The 20,178-nt window shown below is 40.1% G+C and overlaps 1 protein-coding gene across 1 annotated transcript in view; it reads right to left on the reverse strand.

Moving 5' to 3' along the window:
• The window catches only part of F5 (coagulation factor V), a 76,654-nt gene that overhangs the window by 47,119 nt on the left and 9,357 nt on the right, over positions 1-20,178 (reverse strand). Inside the window, exon 3 of the mRNA XM_078441172.2 lies at positions 19,157-19,279. Within this exon, the coding sequence (XP_078297298.2) occupies positions 19,157-19,279 (123 nt within the window). The remainder of the gene's footprint in view (positions 1-19,156; positions 19,280-20,178) is intronic.

Consider the following 20,178-nt stretch of genomic DNA (forward strand, 5'->3'; position numbering starts at 1 on the left):
TCTGCTCTGCTTTCTGTCATTATAATTTTCTTTCCCATAAGGACATACAAATGGAAAAACACATTATACACCCCCTTGTGTTTGTTAGTGTTAGTATGCTAGATCTTTTTCCATCTGTTACTTTGTCCTGTCTTTGTCTTTAAAGTGGATTTCTCAAATTCAGCACATAGTAGGGTGTTTCTTTTTACCCAGTCTTACAATTTGTCTCTTAGTTGTAGTGTTCTGCCCATTTGCTTATAATGTAATTATTGATATGGTTGAGTGGAAGTCCATGATCTTGCTCTTGTTTTCTATTTATCCATCATGTCTTTATTCCTTATCTTTCTTGCTTTCTTTTGGCTTGAGTATTTTCTTATTGTTTCTTTTTATCTCCACTTATTTTATTAACTTCGCTTTATTTTCTTAGCGGTGCCCTTCAGTTTACAAGATACAACTTTAACACCTCAGTCTACCATCAGATAATATGGTATCGTTTCACTTATAAGAAATTTGCAATAGAGGGAGGGGCCAAGATGGCGGAACAGCATGGAAGTTTTTGTGCGTCTCTCATCCATGAAATACAGCCAGATCAACAGTAAACCAGCCTGCACACCTAGAAAACAGATTTGAGGATTAACACAATCTGCACAACCTGAACCACACAACTCAGCAGGTACATGGCACGGAGAGGTGAACTGGGGGAGAGAGAAGCAGCAGAGGGTAAGGCTGTTTTTGCTTGTGGAGAGAGGATGGAGACGGGGAGAGAGTACGGGAAGGCACCCCTCCCACCCCCCCCAGAAAGCAGCTGGAGAGAAAAGGAAGAGTACGCAAGGGACTGAACAAACAAAAGGGAGAAAGGAGAGTGTTTAAATTCCATTAAGACTCTACAAACAGGAGGAGCACAAAGTCTGAAACTCTGTAGCTCGATACCTGGTGGTGCTCTGGTGGGAAGGGCAAATCCCCAGGAGCAGAGAGTGAGGTCCAAGGGGTCCTCAGGCCACATGGGAGAGAGGCGGTTCCCCTGCAGGAAGGATACCTGGTAGAGGCTATGTGGCCAACCCACAGGCAAAGGTCCCAGCGGACCCCAGAGAACAACCACATTCGCTGGTGCTAGAACAAGGTCGTTAAAGGTGAAGCCTGGTGCCAGATGTGTGTTGTGATTTTCCATAATCCTTGAAATGCTGCTGCTACACAATCATGTGAACTTTTTCTGTGGCGGGCGGGCACCCGGCTGGAGTATCTGGGCATCGGCAGCAACACAGTCCCATGAACATTCCTGGAGGCAGGCAGCCACCAGGCCATTGCTCAATGAGACCCTCCCCCAGAAGGTCTGGGCAGGTCAAGATCACAGTCCCACAGAAGTGAGGGGTTGGGAAACACCGCCACATCTGAGATAAAACTCAGGAGGGAGGTGCCGCCTGGCAGGCTGATGGCTTGGTCATGAACGGTATAAAAGCTGGGAGTGGACGGAAGCCCGAGACAAAGGAGGGGTGCTTGATTGCCGGCAAGGGAGAGCACAGAGTTCTGATACTAGAGACTAGGTAGCTGGGTGATGCCATTTTCACCCCTCCCACACATGCGCATACCTGCCTACGTGAGCCACAACAATCCACCCCAGAAAGCTAAGCAGCGTCATCTAGTGGAGAACAGAGTCATTACACTAAGCCCCACCCAACTGGGCCAACCGTGCTCTTGAGGACCTCTCTGCCTGCCTAGTTTACAGACTATAAAGTACTTCATAGTTTGACTTCCAGGGGAAACCGATGTAATTTCAATCATACTTCAGTCTGTTCGCTGATCCATCTATTCAATTTTTTTTTCTTATTCTTGAATAAAGAGAAGATATTTATTTTTATTTTCCATATTTATTAAAAAGATTTGTCTTTAATTTTTCTACTATATTTTTTACCTTTTTGTAAATTTTTTAAATTCTATTTTATTTCTATCATTTCATTTTATTCTATTTTACTGTATTCATTTTTTTCAAAATTTCAAACGTTTTCTTCTTTTTTTCCTTTTTTTTTCTTCACCTTTTTTCTCTAATCTACCAAGCTCCTTTCAACAACCAGACCAAAATACACCTAGGATCTAGCATTCTTTATTTGATTTTTTTTGTGTTGTTTTTAATTAAATTTGTTTTACTTTATTAATTCCTTTTCTTCCTTCAAAATGATGAAACAAAGGAATTCACACCAAAAGAAAGAACAGGAAGAAATGACAGCCAGGGACTTAATCAACACAGATACAAACAAGATGTCTGAATCAGAATTTAGAATCATGATAATAAGAATACCAGCTGGAGTTGAAAATAAATTAGAATCCCTTTCTGCAGAGATAAAAGAAGTAAAAGCAAGTCAGGATGAAATAAAAAATACTATAACTGAGCTGCAATCTCGAACAGAGGCTACGGTGGCAAAAATGGTTGAAGCAGAGCAGTGAATCAGCGATACAGAGGACAAACTTATGGAGAACAATGAAGCAGAAAAAAAGAGGGAGACTAAGGCAAAAGAGCACAATTTAAGAATTAGAGAAATCAGTGACTCATTAAAAAGGAACAACATCAGAATCATAGGGGTCCCAGAAGATGAAGAGAGACAAAAAGGGGTAGAAGTTTTATGTGAGCAAATCATAGTGGAAAACTCTCCTAACTGGGGAAAGACACAGACATCAAAATCTAAGAAGCAAAGAGGACTCCCATTAGATTCAACAAAAACCGACCATCAACAAGGCACATCATAGTCAAATTCACAAAATACTTAAGCAAAGAAAGAATCATGAAAGCAGTAAGGGAATAAAAGTCCTTAACCTATAAGGGAACACAGATGAGGTTTGCAGCAGATCAATCCACAGAAACCTGGCAGGCCAGAAAGGAGTAGCAGGATATATTCAATGTGCTGAATCAGAAAAATATGCAGCCAATAATTCATTATCCAGCAAGGCTGTCATTCAAGTGAGGAGAGATAAAAAGTTTCCCAGACAAACAAAAATTTAAAAAGTTCATGACCACTAAACCAGCCCTGCAAGAAATTTTGAGGGGAAATCTCTGAAGGGAGAAAAGACAAAAAACAAAAAGAAAAACAAAAACAAAAAACAAAAGCAGCAAAGACTAGAAAGGACCAGAGAATATCACCAGAACTCCAACTCTGTAGGCAACATAATGACAATACATTCATATCTCACTCTAAACGTCAAAGGACTAAATGCTCCAATAAAAAGACATAGGGTAACATAATGGATAAGAAAACAAGAACCATCTATATGCTGTTACAAGAGACCCACTTTAGACCTCAAGACACCTTCAGATTGAAAGTAAGGGGATGGAGAACCATCTATCATGCTAATGGTCACCAAAAGAAAGCCAGAGTACTTATACTTATATCAGACAATCTAGACGTTAAAATAAAGACTGTATCAAGAGATGAAGAAGGGCATTATATCATAATCAAGGGGTCTATCCACCAACAAGACCTAACAATTGTAAACGTTTATGCTCCAAATGTGAAAGCACCCAAATATATAAATCAATTAATCACAAACTCATTGATAATAATACCATAACAGCAGGGGACTTCAACACCCCACTCACAGCAATGGACAGATCATCTAATCAGAAAATCAACAAGGAAACAATGGCTTTGAATGACACACTGGACCAGATGGACTTAACAGATACATTCAGAACATTTCATCCTAAAGCAGTGGAATACACATTCTTCTCCAGGGCACCTACAACGTTCTCCAGAATAGATCACATACTGGGATACAGATCAGCCCTCAACAAGTACAAAAAGATCGAGATCATACCCTGCATATTTTCAGAGCACAACACTATGAAACTTGAAATCAGCCACAAGAAAAAATGTGGAAAGATAACAAATACTTGGAGACCAAAGACCATCCTACTAAAGAATAAATGGGCTCACCAAGAAGTTAAAGAGGAAATTAAAAAGTACAAGGAAGCCAATGAAAATGATAACACCACAGCCCAAAACCTCTGGGACACAGTAAAGGTGGTCATAAGAGGAAGTATATAGCAATCCAGGCCTTTCTAAAGAAGGAAGAAAGGTCTCAGATACACAATGTAACCTTACACCTTAAAGGGCTGGAAAAAGAACAGCAAATAAAACTCAAAACCAGCAGAAGACAGGAAATAATAAAGAAGAGAGCAGAGGGGCGCCTGGGTGGCGCAGTCGGTTAAGCGTCCGACTTCAGCCAGGTCACGATCTCGCGGTCCGTGAGTTCGAGCCCCGCGTCAGGCTCTGGGCTGACGGCTCGGAGCCTGGAGCCTGTTTCCGATTCTGTGTCTCCCTCTCTCTCTGCCCCTCCCCCGTTCATGCTCTGTCTCTCTCTGTCCCAAAAATAAATAAAAAACGTTAAAAAAAAAAAAAAAAAAAAGAAGAGAGCAGAAATCAATGCTATTGAAAGAAACAAACAAACAAAAAAACCTCAGTAGAACAGATCGATGAAACTAGTAGCTGGTTCTTTGAAAAAATTAACAACATTGATAAACCACTAGCCAGTTTGATCAAAAGAAAAAAAAAAAGGAAAAGACCCAAATAAGTAAAATCAAGAACGAAAGAGGAGAGATCACAACCAACACTGCAGAAATAAAAACAATAATAACAGAATATTATGAGCAATTCTACGCCAATAAAATGGGCAATCTGGAAGAAATGAACAAATTCCTGGAAACATATATGCTACCAAAACTGAAATGGGAAGAAATACAAAATTTGAACAGACCCATAACCAGTAAAGAAATCGAATTAGTAATCAAAAGTCTCCCAAAAAACATCTGGCCAGTGCCGGATGGCTTTCCAGGGGAATTCTACCAAACATTTAAAGAAGAGGTAACACCTATTCTCTTGAAGCTGTTCCAAAAAATAGAAATGGAAGGAAAACTTCTAAACTCCTTCTATGAAGCCAGCATTACCTTGATTCCAAAACCAGACAAAGACCCCACTAAAAAGGAGAACTATAGACTAATTTCCCTGATGAACATAGATGCAATTATCCTCAACAAGATATTAGCCAACCGGATCCAAAAATACATTAAAAAAATTGTTCACCACGACCAAGTGGGATTATACCTGGGACGCAGGACTGGTTCAATATCCGCAAAACAATCAATGTGATACATCACATCAATAAAAGAAAGGACAAGAACTACATGATCCTCTCAATAGATGCAGAGAAAGCATTTGACAAAATACAGCATCCTTCCTTGATAAAAACCCTCAATAAAGTAGGGATAGAAGGATCATAAAAGCCATATAGGAAGGCCCAACGCTAATATCATCCTCAGTGGGGAAAACCTGAGAGCTTTCCCCCTAAGGTCAGGAACAAGACAGGGATGTCCACTCTCACCACTGTTATTCAACACAGTATTGGAAGTCTTAGCCTCACCAATCAGACAACACAAAGGAATAAAAGGCATCCAAGTTATCCAGGAGGAGGTCAAACTTTCACTCTTCACAGATGACACGAATACTCTATGTGGAAAACCCAAAAGATTCCACCAAAAAACTGCTAGAACTGATCCATGAATTCAACAAAGTCGCAGGATAGAAAATCACCGCACAGAAATCAGTTGCATTCCTATACACCAATAATGAAGTAACAGAAAGAGAAATCAAGGAATCGATTCCATTTACAATTGCAACACAAACCATAAAATACCTAGGAATAAATCTAAGCAAAGAGATGAAAAATCTATATGCTGAAAACTATATAAAGCTTATCAAAGAAATGGAAGAAGACACAAAAACATGGAAAATTATTCCATGCTCCTGGATGGGAAGAACAAATATTGTTAAAATGTCAATACTACCCAAAGCAATCTACATATTCAATGCAATACCTCTCAAAAGAACACCAGCATTCTTCACAGAGCTAGAACAAATAATCCAAAAATTTGTATGGAACCAGAAAATACCCCGAATAGCCAAAGCAATGTTGAAAAAGAAAACCATACGTTGGAGGCATCCCAATCCCAGACTTACAGCTGTATTACAAAGCTGTAATCATCAAGACAGTATGGTACTGGCACAAGAACAGACACTCAGATCAATGGAATAGGATAGAGAACACAGAAATGGACCCACAAATGTATGACCAACTAATCTTGGGCAAAGCAGGAAAGAATATCCAGTGCAATAAAGACAGTCTCTTCAGCAAGTGGTGCTGGGAAAACTTGACAGCAACACGCAGAAAAATTATCCTGGACCACTTTCTTATACCACACACAAAAATAAACTCAAAATGGATGAAAGACCTAAACATAAGACAGGAAGCCATCAAATCCTCGAGTAGAAAGCAGGCAAAAACCTCTTTGCAAAACCTTGGCCACAGCAACTTCCTACTCAATACATCTCTGGAGGCAAGGGAAACAAAAACAAAAATGAACTAATGAGACGTCATCAAAATAAAAAGCTTCTGCACAGCAAAGGAAACAATCAGCAAGACTAAAAGGCAACCGATAGAATGGGAGAAGATATTTGCAAATGACATATCAGATAAAGGGTTAGTATCCAAAAGCTATAAAGAACTCAACACCCAAAAAACAAATAATCCAGTGAAGAAATGGGCAAAAGACATGAATATACACTTCTCCAAAGAAGACATCCAGATGGCCAACCGACACATGAAAAAATGTTCAACATCACTCATCATCAGGGAAATACAAATCAAAACCACCATGAGATACCCCCTTACACCTGTCAGAATGGCTAATATTAACAACTCAGGCAACAACAGATGTTGCCAAGGATGTGGAGAAAGAGGAACCCTTTTGCACTGCTGGTGGGAATGCAAACTGGTGCAGCCACTCTGGAAAACAGTATGGAGGTTCCTCAAAAAATTAAAAATAGAACCACCCTACAAGCCATCAATTGCACTACTAGGTATTTATCCAAGGGATACAGGTGTGCTGTTTTCAAGGGGCACATGCACCCCAATGTGTAGAGCAGCACTATCAACAATAGCCAAAGTATGGAAAGCGCCCAAATGTCCATCGATGGATGAATGGATAAAGAAGATGTGGCATGTATGTATGTGTATATGTGTGTGTGTGTGTGTGTGTGTGTGTGTGTGTGTGTATGTGTATATATATATATATGTGTGTGTGTGTGTGTGTGTGTGTGTATATATATATATATATATATATATATATATATATATATATAACGGAGTATTACTTGGCAATCAAAAAGAACAAAATCTTGCCATTTGCAACTACATGGATGGAACTAGAGGGTATTATGCTACGCGAAATTAGTCAGAGGAAGACACATATCATATGACTTCACTCATATGAGGACTTTAAGATACAAAACAGATGAACACAAGGGAAGGGAAACAAAAATAATATAAAAACAAGGAGGGGCACAAAACATAATAGATTTTTAAATATGGAAAACAAATAGGGTTACTGGAGGGGTTGTAGGAGGGGGTTGGGCTAAATGGGTAAGGGGCATTAAGGAGGAATCTACTCCTGAAATCATTGTTGCACTATATGCTAACTAACTTGGATGTAAACTAAAAAATAAATGAATTAAAAAATATAAATAAAATTAATGCTTTTGTTAAAATAAAAGTAATTTGCAATAGTATATTTTCATTTCCTCCCTCCCAGCCTCTGTGCTATTTTGTATTGTACATAAATTTTACTTCTGCATTTATAATATACCCCACAATAAATTGTTATTATTTTTGCTTTAAAGTTTAGGTAATTGATGATCTTTTCAAGAGATTCAAAATGAGGAAGAATTTTCTCTATATTTGCCCATTTCTGGAGCTTTTTATTGCTTCTTGTGGATCCAAATATCCTTTTAACATGATTTTTTTCTGATTAAAAGACTTTCTTTACCATGTTTTTCTGGTCTGCTAGTGAGAAATTATTTCTTCTTTCCGTGCCTAAGACAGTCTTTATTTTGTTTGTTTTAAAAGAGTATTTTTGCTTGGTATGGAATACTAAGTGGACAAATGGCCCTCTCCTACCCCACACCAGTACTTTAAAGATATCTCTAATTGTCTTCTGGCTTGCATTGTTTCTAATGATGTCTACTGTCATTCTTATTTTTGTTTCTGGGGTTTTGTTTTTTTCAGTGCTTGTAACATTTTCTCTCATTCTTTTTCAAAGCTAGTCAAATTTATTAGTGGGGGGTTGTATACCAACTTCAGTGACACTAATGTTAATAAGCTTGATAACCCACTACCATTGGACCAACCAACATTTTCTGTTTATCACAGGTCTTTAGCAACTTGATTATGATGTGCTTTGGAGTGGTTTTCTTCATGCTTCTTCTTCTTGGTTTTGTCAGGCCTTTGTAAGCTTATAGTTTCATCACATTTGGGAATTTTTTATCCACTATTTCTTTAAATATTTCTTCTGTTTCTCCCCATTCTAGGATTCCAATTACATATATGTGATGTCTCTTGATATTGTCCCATAGCTTAGTGATACTCTGTTCATTTTGTTCAGTCTTTTCTGTCTTCATGGTTCATTTGGATAGTTTTTATTGCTATATATAATATTTTCTAATATTTTCTTCTACAGTGCTGTTAATCTGTGTACTTCCCATTTCGGCTCTTGTATTCGTCTGTAAAGTTTCCACTTACGTGTTTTCATACCTTCTGTCACTCTTCTCATCATGCTCTGGAGCATATGGAGAATATTTATGATAGCCTGTCTTAATGTCTTTGCCTGCAAGTTCTATTATTTCTTTTCTCTCTGGATCTGTTTCTTTTGATTAAGTATTTTTTGGTTATGGGTCGTATTTTTCCTGCTTCTTTTAATGCTCGTTAGTTTTTATTAACCTTGTGAGTTTCACATGTTGGTTGCTGGATTTTATTGCATTCCTGTAACTAATATTGAGTTTTATGCTTGTCACCTCCAGAGCAGTCTGCAGCCTAGACTAATGTTACCCAACTCCTGTGCCTTCTGATGATTCTACTCTCCCCAGTGCCCATTAATTAGGCGGTCTTTCCACTTTTGATGATGGGGACATAAACTATGTTTATGTGTGTGGTCCAGGGAGTGTTCTGGCTGTTTCTGTCTGGTGGTATTTTCCTTACCTTCAATACTTTCCTCACGTGCACGTGCAGATCAGTATTTAGTTGAAGACTTGACAGGATCGTTGTGTAGATTCTCAAGAACTCTTTCTTTGTGTCTATACCACCCTCTTCAGGATTCTGCCCTATAAATCACAAGTTCCAGACACTTTGGCCTACCAAAAGTCTCCGTTTCCTTAACTCCAAGAGACTGTTGAGCTCACCATGAGACCGTTCATCTTCTCTGTGCTATGCTCTGGAAACTCACTCAAGGCAGGGAGCTTGAATACTCGTAGGGCCCACTTCATTTGTTATTCTTCTCTCATGGAGGATTCTCTTGTGTTGTCTGTTGTTCGATGCCTGAAAACTGCTGTTTCATACATTTTGTCTGCCTGTCTAGTTGGTAAACAAAAGGGTAAATCTGATAGCTCTTTTCCAAAAGCCCAAGTTTGAGATGTTAAATTTCTACATAGAATATTTTACATTGCAGCCATGTCGGCTACCCTTGTTTAACTGCCCATCATCAGGAAAATCTATTCTACTCACAAACACTCATGTGAGCTTGCAAGGCATCGGCATATTTTGGGGCTCCCCAGATGGGAGTGGGGAATAGGCACATGCATCCATCATCAGTGAGGCATTCAGGCACAGCAGCAACATGCATTACTGTACAACATAAGGTTCTGAGCATAGAAGCCATAATATAGAAAAGTTGAGTCGGCGTATCTAGATTTACTTACGTATCTCCATAGGGCAGAGCATCATCTTTATATGCATGGGAGAGAAAAGAACCAAACTTGAGATAATATTATAGTCATGATATCAGTCTTACAGATGGGAAACAAAGATGGATTTTAACGCTCTCAGAAGCTGACAGTTTAATGCTGGGGATTCAGCTGGTGGCACACAGTAAAGAAAACCAGTCACAGCTGGACCTCAAAGTCTTCACTAAAGACAGGAAACTGAATCAAGTTACTGTTCACGCAACACAAATCCAACTGCGTTCACTCATTCTGGAAACCTTTTAAGTGTTGTCTTACTCATAGGGAAAAGTCCAAGTGTGTTACTATGGCGGCTGATGTCATTCGTGAGTTTTCCCAGTCTACCTATCCAGGGTGATCTCCTCCATACCTCTAAGCTGTGTGCATTTTGTACTCCCACAGCAACCTACTGCCTCCAAAATACATCCCAAGTTTGCACTCTTCTCTGTATCTTTACTGCCATCACCCCAGGCTAAAGCTATCGACTCCAGAATTAGCCTATTAACTGGGATTCTGGCATAAGAGTACCCTCCCAATCCATTTCCCAACCTGTATCCAGAATGATCCCTCAAAACTCCAGATCTTACTTTGCCATGTTCTTGCTTGAAATCCTGATAATAGCTTCTACTTTCACAAAATTCTTAACGTGGACCGCAAGTCCCTGTATGACCTACCCCTACTTCTCTCTCCATTCTCATCGTGTGTGACTTTCCCCCTTGCTTACTACATATCACTCTCTTGGGCTGCCTTTTAGTTCCCCAAACAAGCCTTTCCATCCTACCTCAGGGTCTTTGCAGATACTACTCCCTCTGCCTCGAGTGTTCTTCTCTTTCTTCCTTTTGACAAATGCGTGCTCATCCTTTAGATGTAAGCTTACTCCTGATCTCTAATTGTGTTACAGATTTTTTCTTTTACTTCACTCATTATAATTTATAATTAAATGTGTGTGGCATTGCATGATTAATTTCATTTTCTCCGACTAGATAACAACTAATTGTATCATGCATATTCGGTCACCGGAATGTAAGCAACTCAAAGGCAGCTGCTGGATTGTATTTGTGTTAGCACATCTGGTGCCTTTCACAGTGCCTGGCGTGGAGAAGGTGCTCACTGAGTGTTTATGGAACTCAAGATATAAGGTCCTGTGGGCTAGAACCAAAGCTATCGAGTCTTAGCTCACAGGTGTTTTGTTAGGATTGCATGGCATTAAAGCAAATTAAATGCCAACATTAACACTATGTAGATATCATATAAGAATCTGGATTGCTCTCTTCTCTTAAACAACAGCAACAACTAAAGCATGGACATTTCACGACACTGAACCAAATTCCTGTATCCAGGAATTTGCCTGACCTGATACCTGGTTACCCCCTTTAGATGGGGCAGTGGCTCTGTGATCCCCAGTCCCTAAAGGACACATTTTTTTTTCATTGAATTAGCCTCCTGACTTCTATAGGCATCTGAATTGTGACCCTCGTGCTAGTGAAAAGCTTAACGTGGCATTCTGTTGTATCTTTTCTTCTCCTCAAAGATAGTTTGACGCCGATAAGCAATATTTACTCTAGGCTGAACTTTCACTCTGATGATAAAAAGGATCTGAATATTAAAATTATTAGGAGTTGAGAAATGTTAAAAGCTTGAATAATTTCCTGAGAGTAGTACTATTATTTCAGTCTAATCAAAAAGAAAAAAAAAAGAGTTTATGAGAAGTCTCTGCTAATAAACAGGAAGTATTATCTCTGGAAAGTTACAAAATAGCTTCGGTAGAAAAGAACAAACAGGTCTGATAAGGAGAGTTGCCCTCTCAGATCAAACCTTGTCTATTGACTGGAACTGGCATGGCAAGTTAGTGACTAGAACTATCGGGAATCAAGCCTGAGGGCCCTTAATCAATGCTTCATGCCTCTTGGCCTCAGAAGAAGCCAATTTATGTTTCTAGACATGATGCTTCCACTGTCCCAGCTGTTAAAAAACATCACAGGAAATTCCTATAGTAGAAAGTGGCATTCTTTCTATTGCCTTCATAAGCTCTCAAGAGGACAAATGTGATATTCTTTGTAGGGTGAGAGATAACTATTAAAGTTCATCATCTCTCTCTCTCTGGATAAATGCATGCTCAACCTTCAGACATCAGTCTAAATGTCAGTTTACTCATTCCCTGATCTCTGGTATATATATATATATATATATATATATATATATATATATATATGTATATATATATATATACACATATACATATATATATACATACATATATATCATATGAAGTGTATATGATATATAAATGGAATATATATTTATATTTCTAAAAATATTCATAAATACATATAATATTCATCATAATTTTTAATTAAGTATTTGTGAGATTATATAATTGATGATAAATTGTGAAAGAAAGTACATGAGTTTTGAGGCCAGAATTGAAATTTCTTGACTGTATCACTTATTGACTGGGTGACTTTGGGAGTTTCTTGACCTGCCTTTGGGCCTCACGTTTCCCACTCATAACAATATAATCCTTTCTCTAGTAATAATATTATCATCTTTGGTGGGTTATGAGAACTAAAAACTGTATGTAAAATGCCTGGCGCCTAACCAATGCTACAGCACTACACTTCATGATGTTGGCTTTTTCGTTCTCAGCCACGTTGCAATGGATACAGCCTCTTTCCTTTGTGTTTTACCTCCGATTAGCTGTATCTTAAGTGTTCACCTTAACACATGTGAGAAAGATTAGAGGTGGTGACGTATCTACTCTAAAGTGGTAAAAACTGGTAATAAGACTGGGCTGTTGATCACAATCACCAACAAAATTAGTAAATTTCAGAGCATGGGGGAGGCTCTGTGCTAGGTTCCTGGACGCAAATATAAAGAGGTAAGACCCGAAGTCTACCCACAGCCCAGTAGGGTACATGCTGGTGTCTCGGCTGTGGTGGGTTTCACCTCTAGATTTCTTCTAGGGCCACTTCAGTGGAGAAGCCACAGTGTTCACATTGTGCATCTGTAATTACAATCAAACAATATAAATATCTAAGAATCACCTAAAAGGCTTTAACACATACTAGATATGGCAATGAGACTGATTCTCTAATGATATCAAATTTATTTTTAAATGGTCACGGTTTTGTATCCTGCTTTATTTGAACCAACGATGATTTTTAAGTGTCTGTCTAGTGACCAAAGCAAATCATCGAGAACTTCATATTCTTGTGAAAGGAATAGGAATATGAAGTTACATGTAAGATACATTTCAAATAATTGAATGAATGGCTTTAATTAAGTTTGCTATACTACTTAAAAGATGAATTATGAGCATCTTAAAATAAATAGTAAACAAAGTTGTACATGGGCATAGCTTCTCCAATTACACTGAGGACTGAGATAATGAGATAATTGGGGCATGATTTTATTGTGGTTTTTGTTCTTTTCACTTCCAAGTATTTTATTTTACCTTTAGCCTAAAATAAACCAGGCATGGTGTATCTTTGATTTCACAACCTACCTAATATGAGGTACGAAGTATAAACAGCTACTTAAAGGAAACATTTATGAAATGCATTTTTTGATGAATCTGATTTTGACTTTGTCATCAAAATAAAAGCCTAATCTCTTAACAGAAGAGGGGAGAAATGGACAGGAAGGACTATTGTGCTAGAGCACAAAAAGTCCTTCTTCAGCTTCTTGCGAGAATAAATTCTTTACACAAGGGTAGTCCTTTGTTTTATATTTACTTAAGTCTGTTCACTGCCAGCTCAGTTCATAGTCAGCATTGCAATTTGTTTACTCTTGTCACGATGAACCAATTATTTGCCAAAGGCCCTTGGTATTTTTTTTTTTCAAATGTAAAATGCTGCGTACAAGCTTTGGGAAAGTAAAGGTCCGAGAAGACCTGTTTTGGTCACCCAATAGGGTGCTCATTCTTGAGATCCTCCCTTGTTACTTATTTATTTTTAGAACAGCTCTTTTCCTCTCCATTTAATAAACTTAGCAAATGCTTCAGTGTGCATCTGAAGATTCAGAATCTTCTTTCTTTGAAAATTTTTTTCATGTTTATTTATTTAAGAGAGAGACAGAAACAGAGCACCAGCAGGGGAGGGGCAGAGAGAGAGGGAGACACAGAAACTGAAGCAGGCTCCAGGCTCCGAGCTGTCAGCACAGAGCCCCACGAGGGGCCTGAACCCATGGACGGCAAGACCATGACCTGAGCTGAAGTCAGACACTTAACCAACTGAGCCAGCCAGGTACCCCGTAGAACCTTCTTTAGAAGCTATAATTTAGGTAATGGGCAAATTAGAATGCTGACGTTCTATAAGGAACCTGGTTCCACAACACAGGATGTGCAAGTCTCTTTTGAAGGGGAGTCCACATTTCTGAGACTTATGAGAATTGTTGTATCAGCCATTACAGTTGTTTGGGTATTTACCATATACCCAAAGAAGGATCTGTATAAGGCCAAAATACTCAGATGAAAAGGGAAAAATATCATTGCCTACATTATGTCAAGTATTGGAATGTTTTGGAAAAACCCTAAGACTAAGTTTTCATATGGAGAATTTGGCAACACTAGATGCAAACCTCTGGTGGAAAATGCCTTCCTTCCTTCCTTCCTTCCTTCCTTCCTTCCTTCCTTCCTTCCTCTCTTTCTTTTAAAAATGCTGAATCCAAAGCAGACTCCAGGCTCCGAGCTGTCTGCACAGACCCCGACACGGGGCTCGAACTCACGAGCTATGAGATCATGACCTGAGCCAAAGTCGAACACCCAACCAACTGAGCCACCCAGGCACCCCTCTTCTTTCTTCCTTTATTCAGAGTTGGCTTACCAACAGATAGCTGAATATTGTAAAAGTAATCTTGTGATCTGATACTCATAACGCAACTCACACATTCAAGTGAGGATATAAAGCAAATAAAAGAATAATATTAAGATTCATTCTGAAACAAACTTTTAAAGTTAATTGACCAAAACAGCTACAAAAATCTTACTGAAGAACAAAATTTGCTCGACGGTGCATCATTACAAACAGTTCAGGGCATGCAGTCTACAGAGTCTCTGAAATTTTAACCTCAAATCAAAACTCTCAGCGATAGAAACTTTTTAAATGATTTGGTACAGCTAAAGATATTTTATTTCCTGCCTTAAAAATGTACTCTTATCAAGGGTGCCTGGGTGGCTTAGTCAGTTAAGAGTTCAACTCTTGGTTTCTGTTCAAGTCACGATCTCACAGTTCATGAGTTTGGGTCCCGCATCGGGCTCTGCACTGACAGTGCAGAGCCTGCTTGGGATTCTCTCTCTCTCCCTTGTTCTCTGCCCCTCCCCCACTAGTTCTTTCTTTCTCTCTCTCTCTCTCTCTCTCTACACACACACACACACACACACACACACACACACACTCCTTTTAAATACATGTGTAAAGGAAATGTTCTTGTGAGCATTTTTACAAATCATGGCTTGTGCGACCTGTCAAATGGGTTACTCATCCCGCCCTATGTATGACTGAGGTCTCTCTCGGGCACACCTGGGGAGGGGGGTACAACCAGAAGCGGTCGGCAATGCCAACGACAACCTGGCGTTCATGTCGGGTGATGCCAGCTTATGGATGAGAGGCCAGGATGAGACTTTCACACCAAGTAGCCTCTTTCCCGGCCAGAACTCAGATGTCCAACCTAACGAAAGCACAGCCAAACATTTCGAAAAGCAACAGGGCTTCTGGCCAACGAAAACAGACGTTACAAAACCCGTGAGTGACAGCTCGGGATCTTTACCTGTAGGCAACACCATAGGCGACAACGCAGACTTTCGTTCAGAGCCCATTTACTTAGACTGCACGTAATTCTAACATTTGTGGGTGTTTGCAAAGTCTCACGGTGGATTGGAAGGAATGGCTTAGAGATAAGAGTTTTACTTCTCATCCTCTGTTTCAAGAGAGCCTGGGGAAGGACAACATATACCCAAAGTGATTTCAAAAAAGTACTTATGGGACTCCTGGGTGGCTCGGTCAGTTAGATATCTGACTTTGGCTCAGGTCATGATCTCGCAGTTCGTGAGTTCAAGCCCCGCGTCGGGCTCTGGGCTGACGGCTCAGAGCCCGGAGCCGGCTTCGGATTCTGTGTCTCCCTCTCTCTCTCTCTGCCCCTCCCCCCCTCAAAAATAAATAAACATTAAAAAAAATTTTTTTAAGGATCTTAGACACGTAAAGAAATAAACCCCAAACCATCCGGAAAATGTAATGATTCAAAACGACTTCTCTGTGCTCCGGATAACTGAGGTTTTCTGTGCAATTTTAGTTCATTTTGACATCTAAAATCTATGAGTTTTATTTCATTCAAGTGCAGATAAAATGATTAGCACTATTCAAGGCCAAGGCCTTCCTTCATCTAAGCTTCTGGAAACAAACTTTAACACCTGCACTGTGAAAAGCCATGACATAACCACACCAACAATGGCTGACCTTGTGTGTCAAACACGTGCCAAGAACTTTACATATATTATAACTAATCCCTGAAATAATCTTCATTGAGAGGAACTGCTATGCTCATCTCACAGATATAAAACTAAGGGTTAGGGGTAAAGGAAATTGCCCAAATTTAAATATTTTTTAATGTCTATTTATTTTGGGGAGAGAGGGAGAGAGAGAGCACAGTGGAGGTGCACAGAGACAGCGAGACAGAGAATCCGAAGCAGGCTCCATGGTGTCAGCACAAAGCCCAGTGTGGGGCTCAAACCCATGAACCATGAGATCATGACCTGAGCCAAAGTTGGACACTCAACCGACTGAGCCAGCCAGGCACCCAGAAATTGCCCACATTTAAAACCAGGTCATCCTGGTTCTAAAGCCAGCATTCTTTCCATGGCTATCTTTTCCTTCTAGCTAATGAGAGTAGGTCTCCACATCCTTGGTGGGGCTCAAGGATTAATTCCCAGAGAAGTAGGATTAGTGTCAAGGTGGTGTCATTCCCTGGTTAGATGAGGCGGCCATAGGGGCAAGGTTTGAGTCCTCTCTCAAGCCATCTCTCCAGTACTTACTTCTGCGAGAAAGGAATCTGGATTCTCATGTAGCTGAGTCAGTATGTAGTTAGTTGATTTCCATACTCCCCAAATTACTTCAAACCATAGAGGAAGGCTCTGGGCCAGAGTGAGTGTCGGGCAAGAGGATATTTTATTTTAACACGGAGGGTACACTAAAACGAACAGGCTTGTCTTTTGCCATGCAGGGCACTCAACCTACTTACTAGATTTGCATCTCACTTCCAAAATAAAAATTCCACAGTCCCCACCAATCTGTATTTGCCTTTCTCAGATTTGGAAGACTCGTGGCAGTAATCGGGTGGCCAGTGGAAGGGGTGGGAGCATCTTAAATCGTTGCTCATAAAGGACTGGCTGTGGCGGAGCGTGGGAACAAATAAACAGTAAAGAAACGGGGGCAAGGGTGCAAGGTTTGCTCCCTGTGCAAACAGCCCGGCTGGAGTACAAAGTCCACAAACCTTATCTCCTCCCCTATTTGAAATGGAACCTGGATGTGACATTTTGGGGGTTTTCCCCTCTCACATTACATTGCTGAATTCTTGATGTAGTCATCTGGAAGCCTCATAGGTAGGTTAAATGGTTGTTTGCTACGCTGCCATATGATTTTAAGAACACAAGAGAGACTCCGGTGCATGCTACCTCACTCAGAGTCTTGCCAAATTGGCTCTTTAAGATGCCTGAAATTTCACAGTTAATCCTTCATTGTTTTTCCTTAATCCAAAGATCAAGCACTAATGCAAATAGTCCTGGGAAGGGTAGTTCATTGACCTATTATCAGTCATATATACCTTAGCTGGAATGAGTTTGACGAATCAATTCACGCATGAAATAATAAATGTAAAAGTCACTTTGTAAGCCATAAATTGTCAGACAAATATGGAGTTATTTGAACATATTTTAAAGCTTTTTCACTGAGATATAACATAACTGGAATCCATGTTGATTGAAGACTCAATGTTACCATCATGTCTAATGTTTATCAAGTGTTTACTATATGCTAGACATTGTTCAAGGCTTTCATGACGACAAACCGATATGGGGCAGGTATGATTCTTATTCTCATTTTACAGATGAGAAAGATGAGGCAGAGAAATGCTAAGCAACTTTTCAAAAGTCACACAGCTAGTAAGTGTCTGAGCCAGGATTTGTACCAGGCAGTCTACTTCTAGAACCTGCGCTACAACCCACTTTCCACCTCAGTTGCTCTCTTCAAAGGTATGATGGCTGGAACACAGGGGAGGAAGAAGATTTGTGAATCACGAAGGGCCTGAAGTTATTTAAAACAGTTATTATACCAATATCTATTACAACATAGACACAATTTTCTTGTATCGGTGCTTATACCAGTATTGTGGTCTGAACGTCAGCATAACGGAAATAACTAGAATGATGTCAACAATAGGTGCTTACTATCGTGTGTCTGATGTAGTCACTTTTATCACCTTCGTCCTCGTGATCTTTGCCCTCATTGTCTTTATCATCACTGTCGTTTATTGAGGGCTTCCCATGTTTCAGGAACCATGTTCACTACCTAAACGATCTCACTTAATCCTCAAAGCAACCTTACGGCGTTGGTATAACCATTCCCATTTTATAGATGATAAAACTGAGGTTCAGAGATGTTAAGGCCATAGAGTCAAAAGCGATACAGCTGGAATGGGAACCTAAGTCTGCCTTCTAAGCGTATGTTCTTAACCACGTCACTACGTCCAAAATTTGAATCATACTTCTACAAGCACCACCACAAAATACCACGTATTAAGTGTGCTTTCTGTGTTAGCTTGGCCCTCTGTCAGGCTAGTCCTATCTCATGATTTCAAATGACAAACGACAGTTCATGGGTTAAATCCAGCCAGCTGCCTGTTTCTGTATTAAAGTTTTACTGGGACCCAGACATACTCCTTCGCTTACACGTTGTCTGTGACTGCTTTTGCGCAAAAAGGTATTGTTGAGTAGTTACAAGAGAGATCCGAAAGCCAACGGTATTTGCCATCTGGCTCATCGCAGAAAAGTCTGTGGACCTCCCTGCCTTAAACCATTTTGCAAGGTGCATGTATTACTATTCTCATTTTACAGATGAACATACTGGAATTCAGGAAGATTAGGTAGCTTGTCCATCCAACTATAAGAGCAAGAACCTAGTGAGAACCTGAGGTCCAGATGACCCCAGCACTCGTTCATTTTCCTCTTTGAAATTTACAAAGGCAACAACTTTCGTAATTACCAGTTGAAGGAAAGATTTCTCTAACATGTGGTTACCAGTCTGCTTTTCAATGTTTGACACGGCTGTTGGAGTTGTACATTTTCCGCTGACAGGGGGATATTAAATTCCTCTTACCTTCTGAGAATTTACTGTATTTAATTCCTTGAGGGTGGATGCTCAAGGGCTTGTCTGCCTTATTCTTGAAGTGAACTTTCATGATATCTCCAACTTCCGCATACAAAGTTGGCCCAAGAAGTCCTATGGAAACAAGGATTTATAATGGGTCTGTGTTCAGGACTACCAAAGCCAGAGCTGCTAAGCATGAACCCCATGAGTAATGGCGGTCGTTCCTCCTGGTCCTGAGGCTGACCAGCTCATTGCCTCTACATGGCAGGCAGGTAAGAACAGGAAGGCAGAAATGCTTGGCTTGTGCCCAAAACAAGTCAAGAGAGAGGGGGAATAGTTCTGACCATGTCCGCCCCCCATTCAGACCCACCGTCATTTCTTGGAGATCACTGTCTTTGTCTTTGGTCAAGAAAAAGAAAGATGGTCATTTTCAATTACACAAGGTGGTTTGAGGGAAGGTGACTGGCTCCATGAGATCTCCCTGAGGTGGGAGACCTCAGAGACCTCAGTGAAGTGAGGGAGCAAATCATGCAGTACTCTGGCCCTGAGGCAAGTTCAAAGTCCCTGAGGCAAGAGTGAGCTTGCTGGATCCAAAGAACTGTAAGAGAAATGGTGAGGGCAGAGTGAGAACAGATGAGGGAGGGGTGGGTCATGTGAGGCTTAGGGGGCATGGTAAGGACTCTGGATTTTCTCCTAAGTGAAATGGGAAATCACTGGGGTTTTGTGAAGAACATGTGCTCCTGACTGAATCTGATGTCCTTTAAATCTTGAGAACCTGTCACCAGAAGTCCTATTTCAGACAAGTGACAAGAGTTGACCGCTCTCATTGCCAAGCCATCTGTAAACTCTGTGGGGCTGGCTTCTCTCCACTAGGAATCACAGGAGAGCAATATAATATCGAGATAATATAATGATCATCACCACTGCCCATGAATGCCAGTTGAAGTCTGTGACCACAGAGCAAATCTTCAAGGAGATACTAACATACCCATTTTACAGATGAGGACACTGAGCCTCAGAGAGTTTCAACA

Source organism: Panthera onca, chromosome F1 (genome assembly GCF_046562875.1).
Source record: "Panthera onca isolate mPanOnc1 chromosome F1, mPanOnc1 haplotype 2, whole genome shotgun sequence".
NCBI lineage: Eukaryota > Metazoa > Chordata > Mammalia > Carnivora > Felidae > Panthera > Panthera onca.